General features: G+C 59.8%; 3 protein-coding genes across 4 annotated transcripts; 2 read left to right on the top strand and 1 right to left on the bottom strand.

Moving 5' to 3' along the window:
- Window positions 1-1,096: 1,096 nt before the first annotated feature.
- FAM78B (family with sequence similarity 78 member B) lies at window positions 1,097-7,095 on the bottom strand. Its single transcript, XM_071435776.1, has 2 exons — window positions 6,653-7,095; window positions 1,097-5,267 (listed from the first exon to the last, which is right to left on the bottom strand). The coding sequence occupies exons 1-2, from the start codon at window positions 6,913-6,915 to the stop codon at window positions 4,745-4,747; spliced, it is 786 nt and encodes a 261-aa protein (XP_071291877.1). The 5' UTR covers window positions 6,916-7,095; the 3' UTR covers window positions 1,097-4,744.
- PLPP6 (phospholipid phosphatase 6) lies at window positions 7,092-10,321 on the top strand. Its single transcript, XM_071435777.1, has 3 exons — window positions 7,092-7,183; window positions 7,363-7,778; window positions 9,517-10,321. Exons 2-3 carry the CDS (start codon window positions 7,379-7,381, stop codon window positions 9,885-9,887), a joined length of 771 nt encoding a protein of 256 aa, XP_071291878.1. The 5' UTR covers window positions 7,092-7,183; window positions 7,363-7,378; the 3' UTR covers window positions 9,888-10,321.
- Window positions 10,322-12,239: 1,918 nt separating this feature from the next.
- LOC139594105 (flavin-containing monooxygenase 5-like) lies at window positions 12,240-17,237 on the top strand. Of its 2 annotated transcripts, none has more exons than XM_071435765.1 (9): window positions 12,240-13,144; window positions 13,584-13,737; window positions 13,939-14,127; window positions 14,204-14,366; window positions 14,612-14,754; window positions 15,096-15,295; window positions 15,565-15,914; window positions 16,155-16,227; window positions 16,444-17,237. In XM_071435765.1, the coding sequence occupies exons 1-9, from the start codon at window positions 12,705-12,707 to the stop codon at window positions 16,787-16,789; spliced, it is 2,058 nt and encodes a 685-aa protein (XP_071291866.1). In that variant the 5' UTR covers window positions 12,240-12,704; the 3' UTR covers window positions 16,790-17,237. The 2 variants fall into 2 exon arrangements, with proteins under 2 accessions (XP_071291866.1, XP_071291867.1); XM_071435766.1 differs by having other exon boundaries at window positions 13,013-13,144; window positions 13,580-13,737.
- The last annotated feature ends 200 nt before the right edge of the window (window positions 17,238-17,437 follow it).

Raw genomic sequence — 17,437 nt, 5'->3', positions numbered from 1 at the left:
TGGCTGCAGGGCAGGTCCTTCCCTGCTCCTGGGGCATGAGCAGGCACAACAGGAGCCCTGCAGACTCCTGCTCTCCCACACCTCCTTCTCAGGGATTTGTCAAGAGATGAGCAATGTTTTAATATAACAGCAGGAAAGAAAGCTGCTCACTGAATAGCTCATAGGGTGGCTGCCAGCACCCCTCAGTGCTCAGCACAGCCAGCAATGCTCAAAAGGAGCAGCTGTTGAAGAAATCAGCTAACTTGGGCACAAATGTACCCCCCCAGCAAGTGGGGACTGGCAGGTTTGATGTTCAAGGTGAGCAAAGCACCGAATGCAGTGAGATCCCCCTCCAGACTAAACCTCAGGCAGCACCCACAACCCTCTTTCATTACCCCCCCCCCCCCCCCAAAAAAAGAGATTTATTAATTTTTAATTGCCTTCAGGAGCTATGCAGTGAATATTGGTGTATTTCCCCAAATGGCTTTTAAATGAACCTTCATTATGAAACTCCTTATTATTCCCATGTATTATTTTGACTGGAAGATAGGAACAGTTGGTCTCTCGGCTGACTTTTGTTCTCACTCTTCCACTCTGCAAGAAAGGGGAGAGGGAATCTACAATTTCAAAAGGGAAACATCTTTTTCCAGTGTAGCTTTTCAGCTTTATCAAGCTGGGCAGCTTTCCTAGTTCCCATGGCTGGGCTGCACGAACTCCTGGGCTTCTTGCTGCTCCCTCACTTTGATCTGCTTTCCTAAGGGAAAAAGGAACATCTGCCCCCTCCAAGGTTTCCAACCAACTGCCCAATTTTCTGGAGGTGTGAGGACACAGCCCCATGGCAGATTTGTGCCAACAGCCTGCTCAGAGCATCCCCTGGGGAAGGGCACTGCAGGGCCAGCACAGCCTCTCTGGGACAGCACAGAAGCCACCTGCAAGTCAGGACAGGAAAGTGGAGCAAATCCTGTCACCAGACCCAAGGGCTTAAAGCCAGCAGGGACAGCCACTGGTGCCACTGCTGAGGCAGACTGAAATTCCATGAATTCCTCCTGCCTGTTCCCTGGTGCTGCCATGGCCCCAGAGGTACAAACCAGGCAGAGACACTCAAGCAAACACAAGGTTTGGCTCCAGTACAGCTCGAGTAGTTTTCTTTTAATCCCAGAGAAGTGAAATGCAACATTTTTCGAGTTGGTAATAACATCCAGAGACACAAGTCCAAGCCCCCTACTGGGTAAAGTCATTTGTGTTTAAGGCACTCTGCAAAACCAGCTTTCCTCTCCCTCTCTGATTTTCCCCACGCGGCAGCAGAATACCTGGTTTGGTCTGTTCTCCGTAGTGACATTCATCCATCCTGGCTCCTCCCACCCTCTCCAGGGGCTGGAAACAGCAAATCCAGCGGGAGAGGCACCAGGAGGCAGGGTCAGTAAACAGGGATGGGCAGGGGAGGGAGCACTCCAAGCTTCTGCAGGGAGGGGTGAGCACCGGGTGCCCTCCCTGCAGGCACGGTGTGCTCCCCTTGCCTCCCCTGCCTCTCCAAAAGGGGATGGGAGCCTGGGGACCCACAAGCATCCCTCCCCAGAGGTGCTCCCAGCAGCACCCCAAAAGGCAGGGGCTGGGTGTGGGGGAGGCCCAGCTGCCCCCACTGTGCAGCAGAAATGAGCTCCCCCCCCCCGACTTCCAGTTGTCAATAAATACCAATAAATAACTTAAATAAATAAATAGATAAATAAATAAGTGACCCTAGGGTGGGAAGGAGGGGAGGGGGCACCCAAGGCTCAGGGCACAGGGAGCATGAGGGTGGGCATTTCCATGGGCTGCCCCTCCCTGAGATAACGGGGTGCTGGTGGGGAAGGGGGGCACAGGGAGAGCATCCCATGGGGGGAAGCCCAGGAGTCTGAGTGCTCATCCAGCCACAGGGAACGAGCCAAACTCAGAATCATACATGGGAACTCTCCCCCACACCCTCCCTCCCTCCTTCCTCTGAGCACCAGCAGTCCCAGAGCTCCATCTCCACCCAGGTGGGAGCACGCACCTCTGCCAACAGGCAAAATGCCTGCATGTTTCTGTAAACGCTGTTTGCATGTGTTTCTTTGCAAACAATTTTTGCAAACTTTTTTCCCCCCTTCTTTTTTAACGGGGAAATGCCCACAAATACAACCCATGCACCAAACCAAGTGCATCAAATCCAGCTGTCAGAGGAGCAGGAATGGAAGCCTGGCAGAAGCCTGGAGAGGTGAACACAGGCACAGCCCCGGGGCTCAGCCAACACCTGCCTGCAGGCTGGGGCAGCCCTGGGGCATCAGGCACACGGCTACAGCCAGGCACGGAGCCTGACCCTGGCACCAGGATGTTGCAGACATTCATGGACAGGAATTCAGCCACTGCTGTCTCAGTGTCATGGCATCAGCCACATGCCAAGGCTCAGACTGGCCAGCAAATCCCAAAAGGTGGCAATGTTGAGTCCAACAGCATCCCTGCAGCAGTGTCCCTGCTCTCCCAGGCACTGGAGCCACGGTGCTGCCACAGCAGCTCCCTGGGCTGACAGCAGCCTGCAGCCACTTCCCGTGGGTTTTGGGGAGCTGGCTCACACAGCCTCTAGACACAGCATCCTCTCCCAGCAGGAAGCCCACCTTGGAGCCACCTGTTTGTTGGGGAGCCCCTTCCTCTGGCGTTTTAGCTCTGATGCTGCCAGAGATGTTTCTGTCCCCCTGGGTCAAAAGTATACACCTGCCTTACTTCAAACCAAAAGGTACTTACCCCTCCTCCCCCAGTCCTTAAGGAAAATTGTATTTCAAGTTTCTAACCCCTCTCCACACACAGTTTTTGAAAAACAAAACATCAGTGATGGCAAAAGCTGCCATCAGTCCCGCACCAGGACAAAACCACAGTCTCACAAGAGCAGGACATCTTCCCACACCACAAGCTCCCTGTGGGAGCTCTGCTGCAGAAAACACAGCAAACCAAAGCTCAAAGCCCTCTCTCCCTCCAAGCCTGCCCCCTGCAGAACCCCACCCAGGCACGGAAAGCAGCAGGTTCCCAGCCCAGCGGGAGCACCGGCCCCAGCACAGGGAATTGTTGCACCAGGGCGTCCAAAAGAAACGCTCCCAGAGGAAAAATACATAAAGAACTGAATCAGCAGCAAACACTACTGAGGGCAATAAATAGCACGGGGATTTCACAGGGATTTTTGGTCTAAGATGCCTCGGGAGCCCCTGTGCTGGCAGGGCCCAGGGTGCAGGGAAGTGTCACCCCACTCCGCCCCAGGCTGTCCTGCCAGCGGGATAGCACAGGGACCTTCCCAGCAGGAATGACCTGCATCCCCAGGGCAGCACAGCCTCCCTGCAGTGTGAAGAAGGCAGGGCTGTGAGCTGGAGGAGCTGCAGGGCTCATGCCAGGGAGGACAGAGCAGAGAAAGCAGCAAAAGCTGTAAGCACCAGCCCAGGAGTGATGGAGCACCCGGAGCAGCGGCAGCACAGCCATGGTTTATGCCTCTGCTGCAGCTCCAGGGTGAGATCCTGGGAACTGCCAGCTGCATCCCACAGCAGCATGCTGCCCCACGGACCAGCCAGTGCCAGCCATCCAGGCAGCAAGGAGTGAGGAGAAAGGCAAGTAAATCCCCTGTGACCCCTCCAAGCACAGCAGCAGGAGGCAGCCCCAGGCAGCACATTCAGCTCCTCCTTCCCAGGCAAATCCAGGCCTGCCCTGAACAGCCTCCACTCACATCCCTGCCTTGCACAGAGCTTGGGGAGGTACCACAAAGCGTGTTGGCCCCTCCACTGGTGGCCCAGCCAGCAGCCACCCTGCTCCATGGGTGGCTGGAAGAGGCCTCCACGTGAAGCAGCATCTGCATGGAAAATGAGCAAGCACCCAACTTCTAGCAAGGGAGCGGGGTCTGCAGTGAAGCAAAGCGAGTCCAGGGGTACCTGTGGGCTGGTTTGGGTACCCCCCACACACCCAGAGCACGCAGGCTGGGAGAACGGCAGCGCCCCCATTCCCCACCCGGACTGGGCTGACAATCCTTCTGCTCCCGAAAGAGAAGGGCCAGCAGGCTCGGGAGGGGAGGCTGAGGGATGCAAAGACTTAGTAGTGCACCTTACAACAAAAGGACATCTAACCTGCCCTTAGACCTCACCCCAAGACAGAAAAGAGCTATGGCATCTCCTACACTCACAACTACTCCAAACACACCCAGACGCATGCAAAACGTGTCCCGCTGCCCCCGGGCCGCAGAAAACTCCTCCCGGGTGGTGGCCCACCCCCAGCACTGCCCAGTCCCACCCCACTGCCAGCCCTCCCGCCCGGTCCCAGCGGGCAGGCAAGGGGGGGATCATGGATCTGAAATGCATAGGTACGGACATGGCAGAGACACGGCAGGGACATGGCAGGGACACGGGGACCACAGCAGCCCCTGCTGCCAGCAGGAACAGCCTCTGCTTCTCCCTCTGGCTGGGTGGGAAGCAGCATCTGCCACGGGCACAGTTCAACCACACTGATGTTCCTCGCGCCGCCCCGCAAGGAAAGACGAGTCCTTTGTGTCAGACGGCCTCTGTGCCAGCTGCAAGTACTCCATTCCGCTTCCCAGGAAATCCTCCAGCTCAGCAAACCCTCTTCTGCGCCCTTGTGCCAGCCAGGCTCTATTTCTGCCCGAGGAGGAGCCACATTTCCAAGCACAACAAGAAAGGCAGGAGAGCCCGAGGGGTCAGCTTTGGCTGGGCAGCCCTGTCCGTGCACAGCGGGCTGGGGGCAGCCAGGGGCTCAGCTGCACGCCCTACTTGGGAGGTATCACCACGATGGGCTGCCCTCGCTTGGGTCTCCACATGAGCACCTGGGCGTCGTTGGCGTTGGGCTTCACGAGTGCGTTGGGCGGGATGGGCTCCATCCTGCTGAGGATCCGCGGCTGCTCCTGCTGAGTCCTGCCCACCAGCCGCGCCCTCTGCCCCAGCAGCTGCATGGGGTCCACCTCAATGTCCACCCGCATCCTCCACTTGATGGTCTGCAGGATGATCTTCTCCTTGGTGGTGGTGTTCATGGCCACGAGCCACGTGGTGAAGCTCTGGTCCCTTTTAATCCTGGTCAGCAGTGGCACGTTGCTGTTGCTCACGGGCACGGCCCACGTCACGCTGGGGTAGAAATTGTCGTTCATGCTCACCGAGAACCTGGAGATCTTGTTAGTGGGCCCCACCAGGGTCACGGTTTCTGTGGTGTTTCCGTACCAGGGGTAGCTCACCCCATCCGAATCGCTGATGGCTTTTACTCGTCCTTCCCGCAGGTCAGGCAGCTCCCAGCTCGACCTAGTGAAGAGGAAGAGGAAGATGAGCAGGGAAATGGCAGCACAGGGACCCTCTGCCTGCCTGCAGCAAACTCTCAGGGACAGCCCTGAAGAACAAATTCAGCTTTGGTTCCTTGAGCACATCCAGCTCGAGCCTTTGCTCTGCCAACACAATGCCATTTTAATTAACGTGCAATTAAACTGACTGGGCCAAAACCCACTGCTGAGTCTCTCTGGGGTCACTCTCTCCCTGATCAGCTCCTGTGCTGGAGAACAGCCATCCCTGTCCCCCAGCTGCAGCACAGTGACCAGGGCACGGGTCCAGCCCCTCAGCAGCCCCCTCCTGCAGGAGGTCTGTGATTTTTATGCCTTAAACACTGAGACACGTACAACAATTGAATCCCACAATTAAGCCTGCCACTGGCACCATTAAATCCCTGCAATATGGCTGGTGGGGAGGATTCAGCCCAAATTTTGCTGCTGGCCATGCTAGCAACACGGTGTGGCTACAGCAAGGCCTGTGTGTCAATAACACGGGAGCAGCTTTGCAGCAGAGAGGCTGGGGCCACACTTGTGCCATCCCTCCAAGTGATCACCCCACTCACTCCAACGTCCCCAAGTGCTCCATGCCCCACGCACACCAATCTGTGGCGATACAAGGATGCAGCACAAGGACCTGCTGCTCCCCCAGCACCCACAGAGCGGTGGCAGCAGGAGCAGGAGCCCACAGCAAGCTGCAGAACAGACCCCTCTGGACATCTCCCCTCTCACATCACCCCTTTCCAAAGGCAGAAGACACAGACAGAGAGCCAACAGCTTTGCCCGTCAGCATCCCCACAAGTCACACTCAGCCTTAGGAAAGGCTGTTTTCCAGCTGCCACTTCTGCCCAGCACCACAACCTTCCCCTCTTGTAACACAAGCCAAGGGGGCAACTCCCCCAGCACAGCCCATGCTCCAGTCCCAGTCCCAAAGAAGAAACGATGCTTGGTGGGAGACAGCGGCCACAAAGCCCTCGGACGGGCGAGGTCCGGGCCAGCAGGATGGTGTGGGAGCTGCTGTGGGGCCCGAGGGGCAGGAACTGTGGGGTCAGGGAGTGGGGCTGGGGTGAAGGTGCTGCCCGTGTGTGGCTGCAGAGGTGGGGTAGAGGGGCAGCAGAGGGTGCTGGGACCAGAGATGTAGCGCCCAATGCCGGGGTGCAGAACCCAATGCCGGGGTGCAGCTCCCAATGCCAGAGATGCAGCTCCCAATGCCGGGGTGCAGCTCCAAATGCCCGGTGCAGCTCCCGGTGCCTGCGGGCGGAGCAGGGCAGGGCAGGGTAGGTGCCTGCCCCGGGGAAGCCCCCGCCGTTCCCAGCCCGGGCCCCGCGCCCCCGGAGCCCCCCGTGTCCCCGCGCCCGCGGTGCTCACACGCCCAGGTCGCTGTAGGTGTTGTAGAACTCCATGTGGTTGCAGGCCTGGATCCAGCCCACCACCCAGGTGTGCCGGCGGGCGATGGGCGGCATGAGGACGCGGGCGGAGGCGCGGAAGTAGGGCGTGCGGTACCGCAGCACCACCGGCGAGCTCTCCTCGATGGCCGTGGCCGCCGGCTCGATGGTGGCCGACACGTCCGACACCACGATCTGCTCGCGGCGCACCCGCGCCTTGCAGGCCACGCTCTGCAGGCACCCCATGGCCGCGGCCGAGCCGCCGTCACCGCGGGCCCGGGGGGGCGGCCGGTCCCGCCGCCGCCCGCCCGCCGCGCATCGCCGCCCGCCGCACGGCGCCCGCACCGGCGCCGGCAGGGCGAAGGCGCCGCCGCCCTCTCTTCCGGCCCTCGCCGGCCGCCGTACGCCGGCCGCGGCGGGCACGTGCGCGCCGGTGGGCGGGGCGCGGCGGCAGCGGCGCGCGCGTCACGGGCGGAAGCGGAACAGGAAGCGGAAGCGGCGCCGGGGCCGCCCGGTACCGGGGGACGCGCCGAGAGCGGGGGCACCGCGCCCCGGCGGGGCGGGAGCGCGGGGCGGGGATAACCGGCAGGGCGCGGGGAGGGGGAGAGGGAAGCGGTCCCGGGCAGGGGGACATGCCGGGCCCCGAGCGGGCCTGGCAGCGGGTGACCGGTGACCGGCGCCCGTCTCCCGCAGGCCGCCCGCCGTCGCCATGCCGAGCCCCCGGAGCGGCCGCGAGCGGCGCGCCGGCAGCGGCGGCCGCCTGGAGTTCCTGTCGCTGAGCCAGCGCGGGCCCGCCGCCCCCGACAGCCCGTCCCGCCGCAGGGAGCCCGCCGGCGCCGCCGCCGCCCCGCTGCCCGAGGAGGACTGCATGAAGCTGAACCCGTCCTTCGTGGGCATCGCCCTCAGCTCCCTGCTCGCCATCGACCTCTGGGCCTCCAAGCGCCTGGGGGTGTGCGCTGGGGAGGGCTCGGCCTGGGGCAGTGCCCGCCCCCTCATGAAGGTCATCGAGGTGTCGGGGCACGGCATCCCCTGGGTGCTCGGCACCTTCTACGGGCTCTGGCACACTGACAGCTCGGCGGCCAGGGAGGTGCTGCTCAACCTGCTCTTCGGTGAGGCGGGGGCCCACCCCGGGGCTGGGGAGGGCGACCCGAGGGATGGGGCACAGCTGGGCAAGCCGAAGGCCCGAGAGCACCGGCTAGTTTTGAGCAGCCTGTGCGGGCTCACCCGGGATGCCTGCCGGTGGCAGAGGAGTGACCCCGCGGCCTAAGGGCGTGGTGGCAGCGACACGAGTCACCTGGCACAGCTGGCACCACGCACTGGCAAACTCCCGACTGCAAACTGCTCTCGCGGTTACAAAACGCTCTCGGGGCTGAAGCCTCTCGGCTCCCCACGCTTGTCACAACAGCACGCTCCAGGTGCAGTGTTGAGACACCAGGCCTTTCCCTGAAAAGCTGCTCTGGCACACAGACCCTTGGCTTCCTGCCCGCAGGGCCTTCGTGGATTGTTCTGTTCCAGCCAGTGAGGAAACCTGGTTTAAAGCACGACTTTTAATCCTGCGTGCTGTAGTATTTCACACACACACAGAACAGCCTAGATCTATTTAAGAGAATTTTTGCATATTTAGAAACTGTTATAGCTCTAGGATACCAGACCTTCTCTCTCTTGTTAGTCTTGTATTAAGTTGCAAATAATTAGGATCTCACACTTCAATTTTGAATTGAAATTTGCTTGGTGGGAAATAGGTTGGTGCATCTTTCTCATCCAGCAGCACATGGTTAAATTGGAGCCCCACAGCAGAACTGGATGCCTCCAGCCTAACCTTTGCTCCAAGGAGAGCTGTCCCAGCACCTCAGTGCTCTGGGCAAGAGCCACCCACCTCCCTGGGGATCTGTTCCTGGGTTGCAGCACCCCTGTGGGGAAGAACGATTCCCTCGTGTCCAACTTGAATTCCCAGATCCTGTGTAGAAAGAGAAAAAGCAATTGATCTAGTTTTACATGTGGAAAAAAAATTTTGGTCTTAAATGATTAACCAAAGGAAATGAACTGAAGTGACCAAAAGATTTGGTGTCCAGAAATGTGTCTTAGGACAAACAGAAGTTGATCTCTTACACAACAAGTAGCCCTGGCTATGGGTGCTGTGCTAAGCTGAGCTAACAGGGATGGATAAAGCACCCTCTGCCCTAAATGAGAAGCTGCTCTTGCAAAATACTGGCTGAACATTTACCACAGGTGCTTTGCCTCCTCTGTGACAACAGCGTTTAGCCCTCAGGGGCAAGCCACCATAACTTATCCTTGATTCATCTCTTGAGAACCAGAGCAGGGTTAACTTTACCCCCAGCAGCAGAGAGCAGGCAGACCCCAGGAGCCCTGGCAGGCCACCAGCCCTGAGCATTTCCCGCTGACCTGTGCCCAAGGGGAGTGGGTTGATCATTCACCCAGCCAGTTTGACCCCGGTCAGCAGGGCAGACAGCAGTGCAGAGTCAGCACTGCCAGGAAGGGAGCTCTGGGGACTTCATGCTTCTGCTGCCCTCAGATTAAGGAGCAGACTGGCCCCCGAGTCGTGGCAAGATCAGATTCTGCAGAGAGAAAAGCCCTGGGGTGCAGGCTAGGCAGGGCCCTGTCGGCTGTGGCAGGCCAAGGGGCTGCTGGTGCAGGAGGCCTGTGTGCAGAGGAGCAGAGCTTGAGGATGTGCTCCTTCTGCTGCAGAAGGCCAAGAGCAGCTGTGTGCTGTGCTCTCCCTGGGTCTTGCAGCCATGGGGAAAAACATCACCTTCAGGCAGCTTTGACAGCCGATGGCCCTTAGCTGATGGTCCTGCTTTCAGTAACCCCTGTTGCTGTCTCTCCCAGCGTTGCTGCTGGACCTGGTGATGGTGTCGGTGGTGAAGGGGCTCGTCAAGCGGCCGCGGCCCACGCACAACAAGATGGACATGTTCGTCACCATCTCGGTGGACAAGTACTCCTTCCCCTCGGGCCACGCCACCAGGGCCGCTCTCGTCTGCCGCTTCGTGCTGCGCCACCTGGTCCTGGCCGTGCCGCTGCGTGTGCTCGTGGTGCTCTGGGCCCTCATCGTCAGCATCTCCCGGGTCATGCTGGGCAGGCACAACATGACGGACGTACTCTTCGGGCTGCTGCTGGGCTACGCGCTCTACGGCGTGGTGGAGCACTGCTGGCTGTCCCCAGCCACCGCGCCCGCCCTCTTCGCGCTCTGGAGCCGCTGAGCGCCCGCCGGCCTCGGCACAAGGCAGGGGCCGTGTGCTGCCATTCTGAGCACACACGGGACGGGATTCTGGTGCTGAAGTGGCATCCTGAATCCCGTCGGTCCGGCCAAGACTTCCACACGAGCGGTGCTGCAGGCTCCAGGGCCTGCACTCAGATGTCTGGTGCTGTCCTGCCCTCCCGTGGGCTGCCAGGCAGGGGCTGCGCTGACTGTTCTCTGGTGACCAAAAGCAGTCTCTGCAAAGCCTGGGGAGGGCTCAGCACACCCAGCCGGCAGCTCGCTGCTCATACTGTGAATCTGCATGCTCTCTGGGCACCTGCAATGGCCCGTGGTGTACGTGGTAGCTGTGACTCTGCAGAGGTTTCTCTGCAATCACCCCTGTATCTGTATCCTATAAATACACTGATCATGCTGCTGTCGCAAGCATACCCTGCACAGCCTGATCTACAGCACTTGCCTGGAGGGGACCCACAGGGCTCTTTCCTCAGAGGTAGACAGAGCTTTGCCTCCCTAAGCAATCTCTTCCCTATTGCTCTCAATTTAAGTGCTGCACCAAGGCTACATGTCAAGCACATGGCCCCCAGAGACATTGGGAAAGGATAGTGGCACTGAAGGGTTGATCGATCATTCAGTGGGCAGCGGTGAGCAGCCCCCAGCAGCAGCCTGCTCCTGAAGCTCTTATCCAGAGCTCCCCAGAGTTCCTTTTGCCCTCCAGAGGGTTTCCAGTTTCTCAGGGGGTACAATGCATTCACAGCAATTCCCAATCAATAGCATATTCCAGGCTGCAGAGAGAGTCCTGCAGAGCCAGCCCCTTCCCAGAGCCCAGAAATACACCCAGCCCCAGGTCTGAGCCTTGCTTGCACCTCCTCCAGCAAGAGGCCCTGGCTCTACCAACCATGGCCACAGCTCCCTGTGCTCCAGGCAGGCTGGCTTTCCTCCCCTGGCACCACTGGCGGCCTGTTTTTCACAGAGGGCTGCTGGTCCTTGGCAGGAGGGGACCACAAGGAGCCTCTCTAATGAGCTGGGGCTGAGACTGAGCCAGAAAATCATAAAACGCACTTCAGCAGGGACCACAGCCAGGCAGGGAGTGAGGGCTCTAGACTGAGCTCACATAATCAGCTTCAACAGTGCTCCTGGCATGTCGGTAAAGGGATTGGGCCCAGGTGAGGCTCTTTGTGGTCATTGAGGTCTATTAGTGCGTTCAGGCCCTGGCAAAACACCAATTAAGTCATATTAAGACCAGGCAGTGTTTAAGTGTGCTGTTCTCCTGGGTGGAGTGTGCAGGAGCAGCCTGATGGCTGCTGGTACGAGCACCCTGTCACTGTCACTTGTACAGGGGCTGAAATGGAAGTGCTTGACATGACAAGGTTCCCCTGGAGATGAGCCCTGACCCACTGACAGGGTGAGACAGAGAAGCTTCCAGGTCTGGGTTGGTGCTGCAGTGACCAAAAAATAATCCCCTAGGTTGCACCGCAGGCCTGGCAGCCAGCTGGGCCAGTCTGGCAATTGCACAGCAGCACCAGGACACTCCGGCCAGCCCTCCTGCCCCAAGGCAGAGGACCAGCCCTGTGGTGGCTGTGGGAGCACAGGCAGGTGGCACACTCTGGGTGGGCAGCGTTGGGTGAGCGGGGCTTGTGCATTTGTGGCTCCCACACACGCGTGTGCTAAAAAGTGGCTCTTGACTCACTTGCATGACACTCCATGAGGCCCTGGTAGCACCCACCATCACCACTGCACAGCCCTGCTGGGTCACAGGCTGCCTGGCCAGCCTCTCAGCTCTTTTGTGCTTCTCTGCAGCTCCACCAGAGAGACCTTTGCTCTCCATGCTTGTCATCTCCAAGCGTGGGTGCAGCCATGATAGGACAGAGGGGGTTTCTGCTCCACTTGTCCCACAGCATTTCTGCCCACTGTGGAAGCCCAGAGCAGACACTGTACAGCAGGCACTGCTGCACACCATCTGCATCCTGGGTGCTTGCCAGGTATGGGGAACTGTGAATTTCCACAGACATCAACCAACCAAATACCACCTAAACCAAAATGTCATGGCGTGCCCCTAGTGCCCGGCAGCACGGTTTTTCTGTACTGAGTCCAGCTACAGGGGGGTAAAGTCCAAGGCTATGCAGCCTCCTGCAGGGAGAAGGGCAAATTCAGAGACAACCTGCACAGAGGTTTCATAGCAACAGCAGAGCGGTAGAGAGCTCAGAGAGCTCCCCAGTACCTGTTGCCCTTGGGCAGTCTGTGCAGAGCTTGCAAGAGCCAGAAGCCAGCCGACAGCAGAGCAGGAAGAGTAGCACTGCCTGTGCTGCCAGCTCTCCATTCCTGTGCTGATCCCTTGCTTGGTAAGATGCTTTTGATGCCTTTTGACAGGCAGGCACAGAGTGTGGGTTGGCAGCTCAGCGTCTCTGCCTCGGGCAGAGATCAGCCCTTGCTGACAGCAAGGGACAGAAAGAGCTTTATTAAGCTTACCGCAAACATACTATGAGTTTTGTAAGGTTAAAACCACTTCAGCTGCAGACCTTGGCCCTTCTGCCTTAGTTCTCTGCATATGGAAGAGCAAATTTCCCCTGCAGCCTCAGGGGCTGTCTGGCTGTGAGTGTGCCAGGAGCCAGCAGCACGTTTGGATCCACATGGTCTGTGCCTCCTGCTGTGAGGGACAGCCTTTTCCTTGCTGGTCCCAGCACCCTCACACCAGGGACACCCCAGCAGCGTGGTGCTCCTCTCACCGGGGTTCCACTGGCGCCAAGGACTCTGCTAGCCCAGGGGTGAGCCGTGGCTATGGGGACACTGTGCCGACACGCCCAGGCCAGGGGGACAGGGGATGTGGGCGATCCAGTGCCGGCTGCCACTGGAGCAGCCAGAGCGCTGTGTCACCCCGGGTACCACAATAAGCGGGCGTGGGCTGATCCCGATAATCCTAGGGTCAAAATCCAGGACAGCGCTTGTTTACCAAGCACGCAACCACAAGGATGGGCTGCGTGTCCGTGTCCCCGCGCAGCGCCTGGGACGGCTCCTGCGGCCGCCGGCCGAGGCTGCGGCCCCGCCGCTGCCGGAACAGCCGTGCAGGCGGTCGGGAGCCGACCTTCCTCTCCCCGCGCCCGTGGGAGGAGTGACGGAGGGGGAGGCCCCGCTCCCGGACGCTGCGCATCACCGAGTCAGGCCGCGGGCCGGCCTCACGGGCCGGGGCACCCCGGCAGAGAGCCTCGCACGGCCCCGTGCCCGCCGCCAGCCTTCCCTGGGCTGCTCGTCCCACGACCGCAGGTCGGTGAAGGGTGTCCCCTGGGCTGCCGGCACCAGCGGGCACCGCGACAGCACTACAGCGATCTCCGCGGGGAAGCGAGAGGGCAAAGGGCAGGCAGGGGGGCTGTCACCCACGGGGAGGGAGCTGTCGGTCCCCACAGCAGGGCACAGCACTTCAGGGCACCTCCATCGCCGGGACTTGGCATGGGCGCGGAGATTTTGGGGCTCCCTGACAGTCGGTAGGATTTCTCCTCAAGGCGTCCAGAGGCGGCACCACAGTAGTGCAAAACCCAGCACTGGCCAGGTCTACACCTGGCGGGGGACAGCAGTGGCTTTGCACCCCAGACACACTTTTGAGGGGCTGCCTCTGTTGCTTGGGACCTCTTTGAGCAGGCTCAAAGTCTTGCACAGTCGCAGCGCTGGCAGCTCAAGCCCGCTGTCCGACGCTGTCCCCAGGCAGAGAGCCGACGGTGGAGCGCAGCATGGCAAAGAAAGTGGCCATCATCGGCGGGGGCAGCAGCGGGCTGTGCGCCATCAAAGCCTGCCTGCAGGAGGGGCTGCAGCCCGTCTGCTTCGAGAGGACCGGCGACATCGGAGGCCTCTGGAGGTTTGAGGTAAACCCTGCTGGCCTCGTGTCCTGCTTGGGGTCAGCACCGCAGGGGTCCGTGGTGGTTATTGGGGCGGCAGCCGGCCATAGTGGGATCCTCTGGGTGAGACTGAGGGCAGGGGCTCCATGAAAAGAAGATCCTCATCAACCCCAGCCATCCTTCCCCATCGTTCCCTGGGCAGCGCTGAGCTGTGCCCCCCTCCCACAGGAGCACCCCGAGGACGGCCGTGCCAGCATCTACCGCTCCGTCATCATCAACACCTCCAAGGAGATGATGTGCTTCAGCGACTTCCCCATCCCCGAGGACTTCCCCAACTACATGCACAACTCCAAGATCATGGAGTACTTCCGCATGTACGCCCAGCACTTCGACCTGCTCCGTCACATCCGCTTCAGGGTGAGGCCTGGGGCCCGAGGGGGAGGTGGCAGCGGGAGCGGGGCACAGGGTGCCTGACGCCGCTGTCCTGTGCCAGACCAGCGTGTGCCGCGTGTCCAAGCGCCCCGACTTCACCAGCAGCGGGCAGTGGGAGGTGGTGACGGAGAGCGAGGGGAAGCAGGAGGCGGCCGTCTTCGACGCCGTGCTGGTGTGCAGCGGGCACCACACCAACGCTCATCTCCCCCTCAGCTCCTTCCCAGGTACTGCCCTGTACACCCGTGTGAGGAGACACCAGAGACACTAGAAAGCTAGTCCATGTCTATCCCTATTCTCCCTGCTGCTTTCCCCCCGGCCCAAACATTTCCCTGCCTTGTTTTGACTCCAGGAGAGCTCCTGTGCTCCCCAGGAGTGCTGTGGTGAGGTAAAGGAGCATCTCCAGTCTTTAAGGGATGATCCTCCAACCTGGCACCAGGAAGCCAAGTATCCCTCCTCCTTCTGCTCACAGGAATTGAGAAGTTCAAGGGCCACTATCTCCACAGCCGAGACTACAAGGATGCTCAGGCTTTCACAGACAAAAGGGTTGTTGTCATCGGGATTGGGAATTCAGGGTCAGACCTGGCTGTGGAGATCAGCCAAACAGCCCAGCAGGTAAGCAGGAGTAGGGTCCCAGCGGGCAGGATTGCCCCTGTGGGACACTGTCAGCTCTGCAGGGACACCAGGACCAAGGCACTTGCACAGCTGCTTCTCCATGCCAGCACTCACTGTGTTTGGCAGTGCTGGCTCCTGCCAATCCCAGCTGCCAAGCAACTGAGACTTGGTCCCACTCCCCTGCGAGATGGCAGTCACCAGCTCCCTCTGCCCTCTGGGTCTCTACCCAGTGCTTGGGCAGCAAAAAGCAGAGTGATCCCTGGGCAAGGGCATGTCCCCTGCAGGGCAGCCCTCCCAGGACCACCACTGCCTTCAGGCAGCAATCCTTCTTCCTTGTCTAGGTGTTCCTCAGCACCCGCCGGGGTGCCTGGATCTTCAACCGCGTTGGAGATCAGGGCTACCCCATCGACACCATCTTAACCACCCGTGTGAAGACATTCCTGCAGGGGCTGCTCAGCTCATCCATCACATGTGACTACATGGAGAAGAAGCTGAATGCCAGGTTTGATCACTCACGTTACAGCCTCAAGCCGAAGCACAGGTATCACCAAACACCCCCCCTGCCCAGAAGGGATCGTCTGCCTCTTTGTGTCCTGCCCAGCTTGGCCATTCCCTGCTCCCTGTGCTTGGACTGGGTTATTATCTTGTTGTGCCCAGGCAATGCTTAAGGGAGCCACCACTGCCCCTTCCAAGGACTCTTGGAGACAGCAGTGTAGGGGCAGCTGCCCCAGAGTAGGAAGCAGCAGCTGGAGCAGGACATGGAGCAGAGACACTCCCTTCCCAGCCCTAATGGTTTCTTGTACCTTCCAGGGTCTTTCAACAGCACCCCACTGTCAACGATGATCTGCCCAACCGCATCATTTCGGGCAGGGTGCGGGTGAAGCCAAACATCCAGGAGTTCACAGAGACATCTGCCATCTTTGAGGATGGCACCAGGGAAGATGTCGATGCCATAGTTTTTGCCACAGGATACAGCTTCTCCTTCCCATTCCTCGAGGGCTGCGTGAAGGTGGTGGAGAACGAGATTCCCCTCTACAAATTCATGTTCCCCCCTGATCTGGAGAAGCCAACACTGGCTTTCATCGGCCTCATCCAGCCCCTAGGAGCCATCATGCCTATCTCAGAGCTCCAGAGTCGCTGGGCCACCCGTGTCTTCAAAGGTAAGTCAGGCAAACCTGCTCTGTGGATGCAGTCCTGGAGTGAGGGCAGTCAGTGAGATGGCCTCTTCTCTGAGAGGCACAGGCACACCCATACCCTGAGCTCCACAGGCTGCTCCTTCCCATCCTGTGGCACTTGGACGTGCCTAAGGTGCGAGCCCACACACCACGGTGGTGCTGGCAGAGGCACAGCACCCAGGCAAGGCCAGCACCACAGTGGCCGCTGTGTCTCATCCTCCCCAGGGCTGAACGAGCTGCCCCTGCAGCACGACATGGAGGCTGACATTGAGCAGAAGAAAGAAGCGATGGCAAAGCGGTAAGATCCCTGCAGGGATGCCTTAGGCGCAGCTGCTCATGGGCATCCATCCTGTCCCATGGATGTGTCCTGGCATATTTCTGTGTGCCAACAGAGGGCAGGGATGTCATTGGCCACACTACCCACAGTCCAGTCTGTCCAATACGGCCTTCCTGGTGCGCAGGGCACCTGCCAGCTCTGCTTCCAGCACCTACCTGCCCTCCTCCCTGCCCACAGGTACGTGAAGAGCCAGCGGCACACCATCCAGGTGGATTACATCCCTTACATGGACGAGCTCGCCCACCAGCTGGGGGTCAAGCCCAACCTGCTCTCCCTGTTCCTCACGGACCCCAGGCTGGCCATGGAGGTGGCCTTCGGTCCGTGCACACCGTACCAGTACCGGCTGCGGGGCCCGGGCGCGTGGGCGGGTGCCAGGGAAGCCATCCTCACCCAGCAGCAGCGCATCCTCAAGCCCCTGCAGACACGACCCGTGGAAGAGAGCACCTCAGCCCCTGCCATGCCCCTCATCTTCAAGCTGATCGGGGCCGTGGCCATCCTGGCAGCCATTTTTGCTTACTTGTAGGTGCCCTGCAAGCGCAGGAAGGGAGGCTTTTGTCCTGGGGTGACTCCCTAAACCAGGACAGCTTTGCACTGTGCTGTAGGACTGGCTGGCCACCCCTGTCTTGGCAGCCTCTGGTGGCAGAAACCTTCCTGCTGCCTGGCATGGCCCAGCTGTGACCACACCATGAACTAGGGATGCACAGAGCCTCCCCACCTGCCAAAACAATGCTTGGGCTCCTGCTCTGCACCTCCCCTTGGGGAATGTTGTCATGGACAGAGGAGGAAACCTGCTCACTGAAGGCTAAATTCCAGTCCCTCTCAGCCAGCGCTCTGGGCTTTTCTGTCCCCTGTACCCCAGCCATGCCAATTTTGCCACACACACACCAGAGCTAAGCAGCAAAGGCACAGCACACTTTCTAAGTGGATAAATGCAATAAACAGCCAAGTGTCCATCCTGCTACTGCCACCATCACGATCCTCCGTGTACTGTGGGAATGCTCATGGGTTTGAGATCAGCCTTGTAGCGCTGGCCTATTACACCATAGGCTGACGTGCACACACGCTCCACAGCGAGACAGCCTCTCCCAAGGTGTGTCCTGCCACAGTGGGTCCTGGTGGTCACATGGCACAGCTCAGTGCCACCCTGGTGACCTGCACACAGCTCCTCCAG

The sequence above is a fragment of the Agelaius tricolor genome, unplaced genomic scaffold (assembly GCF_023055355.1).
Source record: "Agelaius tricolor isolate 1412-34295 unplaced genomic scaffold, bAgeTri1.0.p SCAF_11, whole genome shotgun sequence".
NCBI classification, from domain to species: Eukaryota; Metazoa; Chordata; class Aves; order Passeriformes; family Icteridae; genus Agelaius; species Agelaius tricolor.
This window is presented reverse-complemented; position numbering and strand designations above follow the sequence as displayed.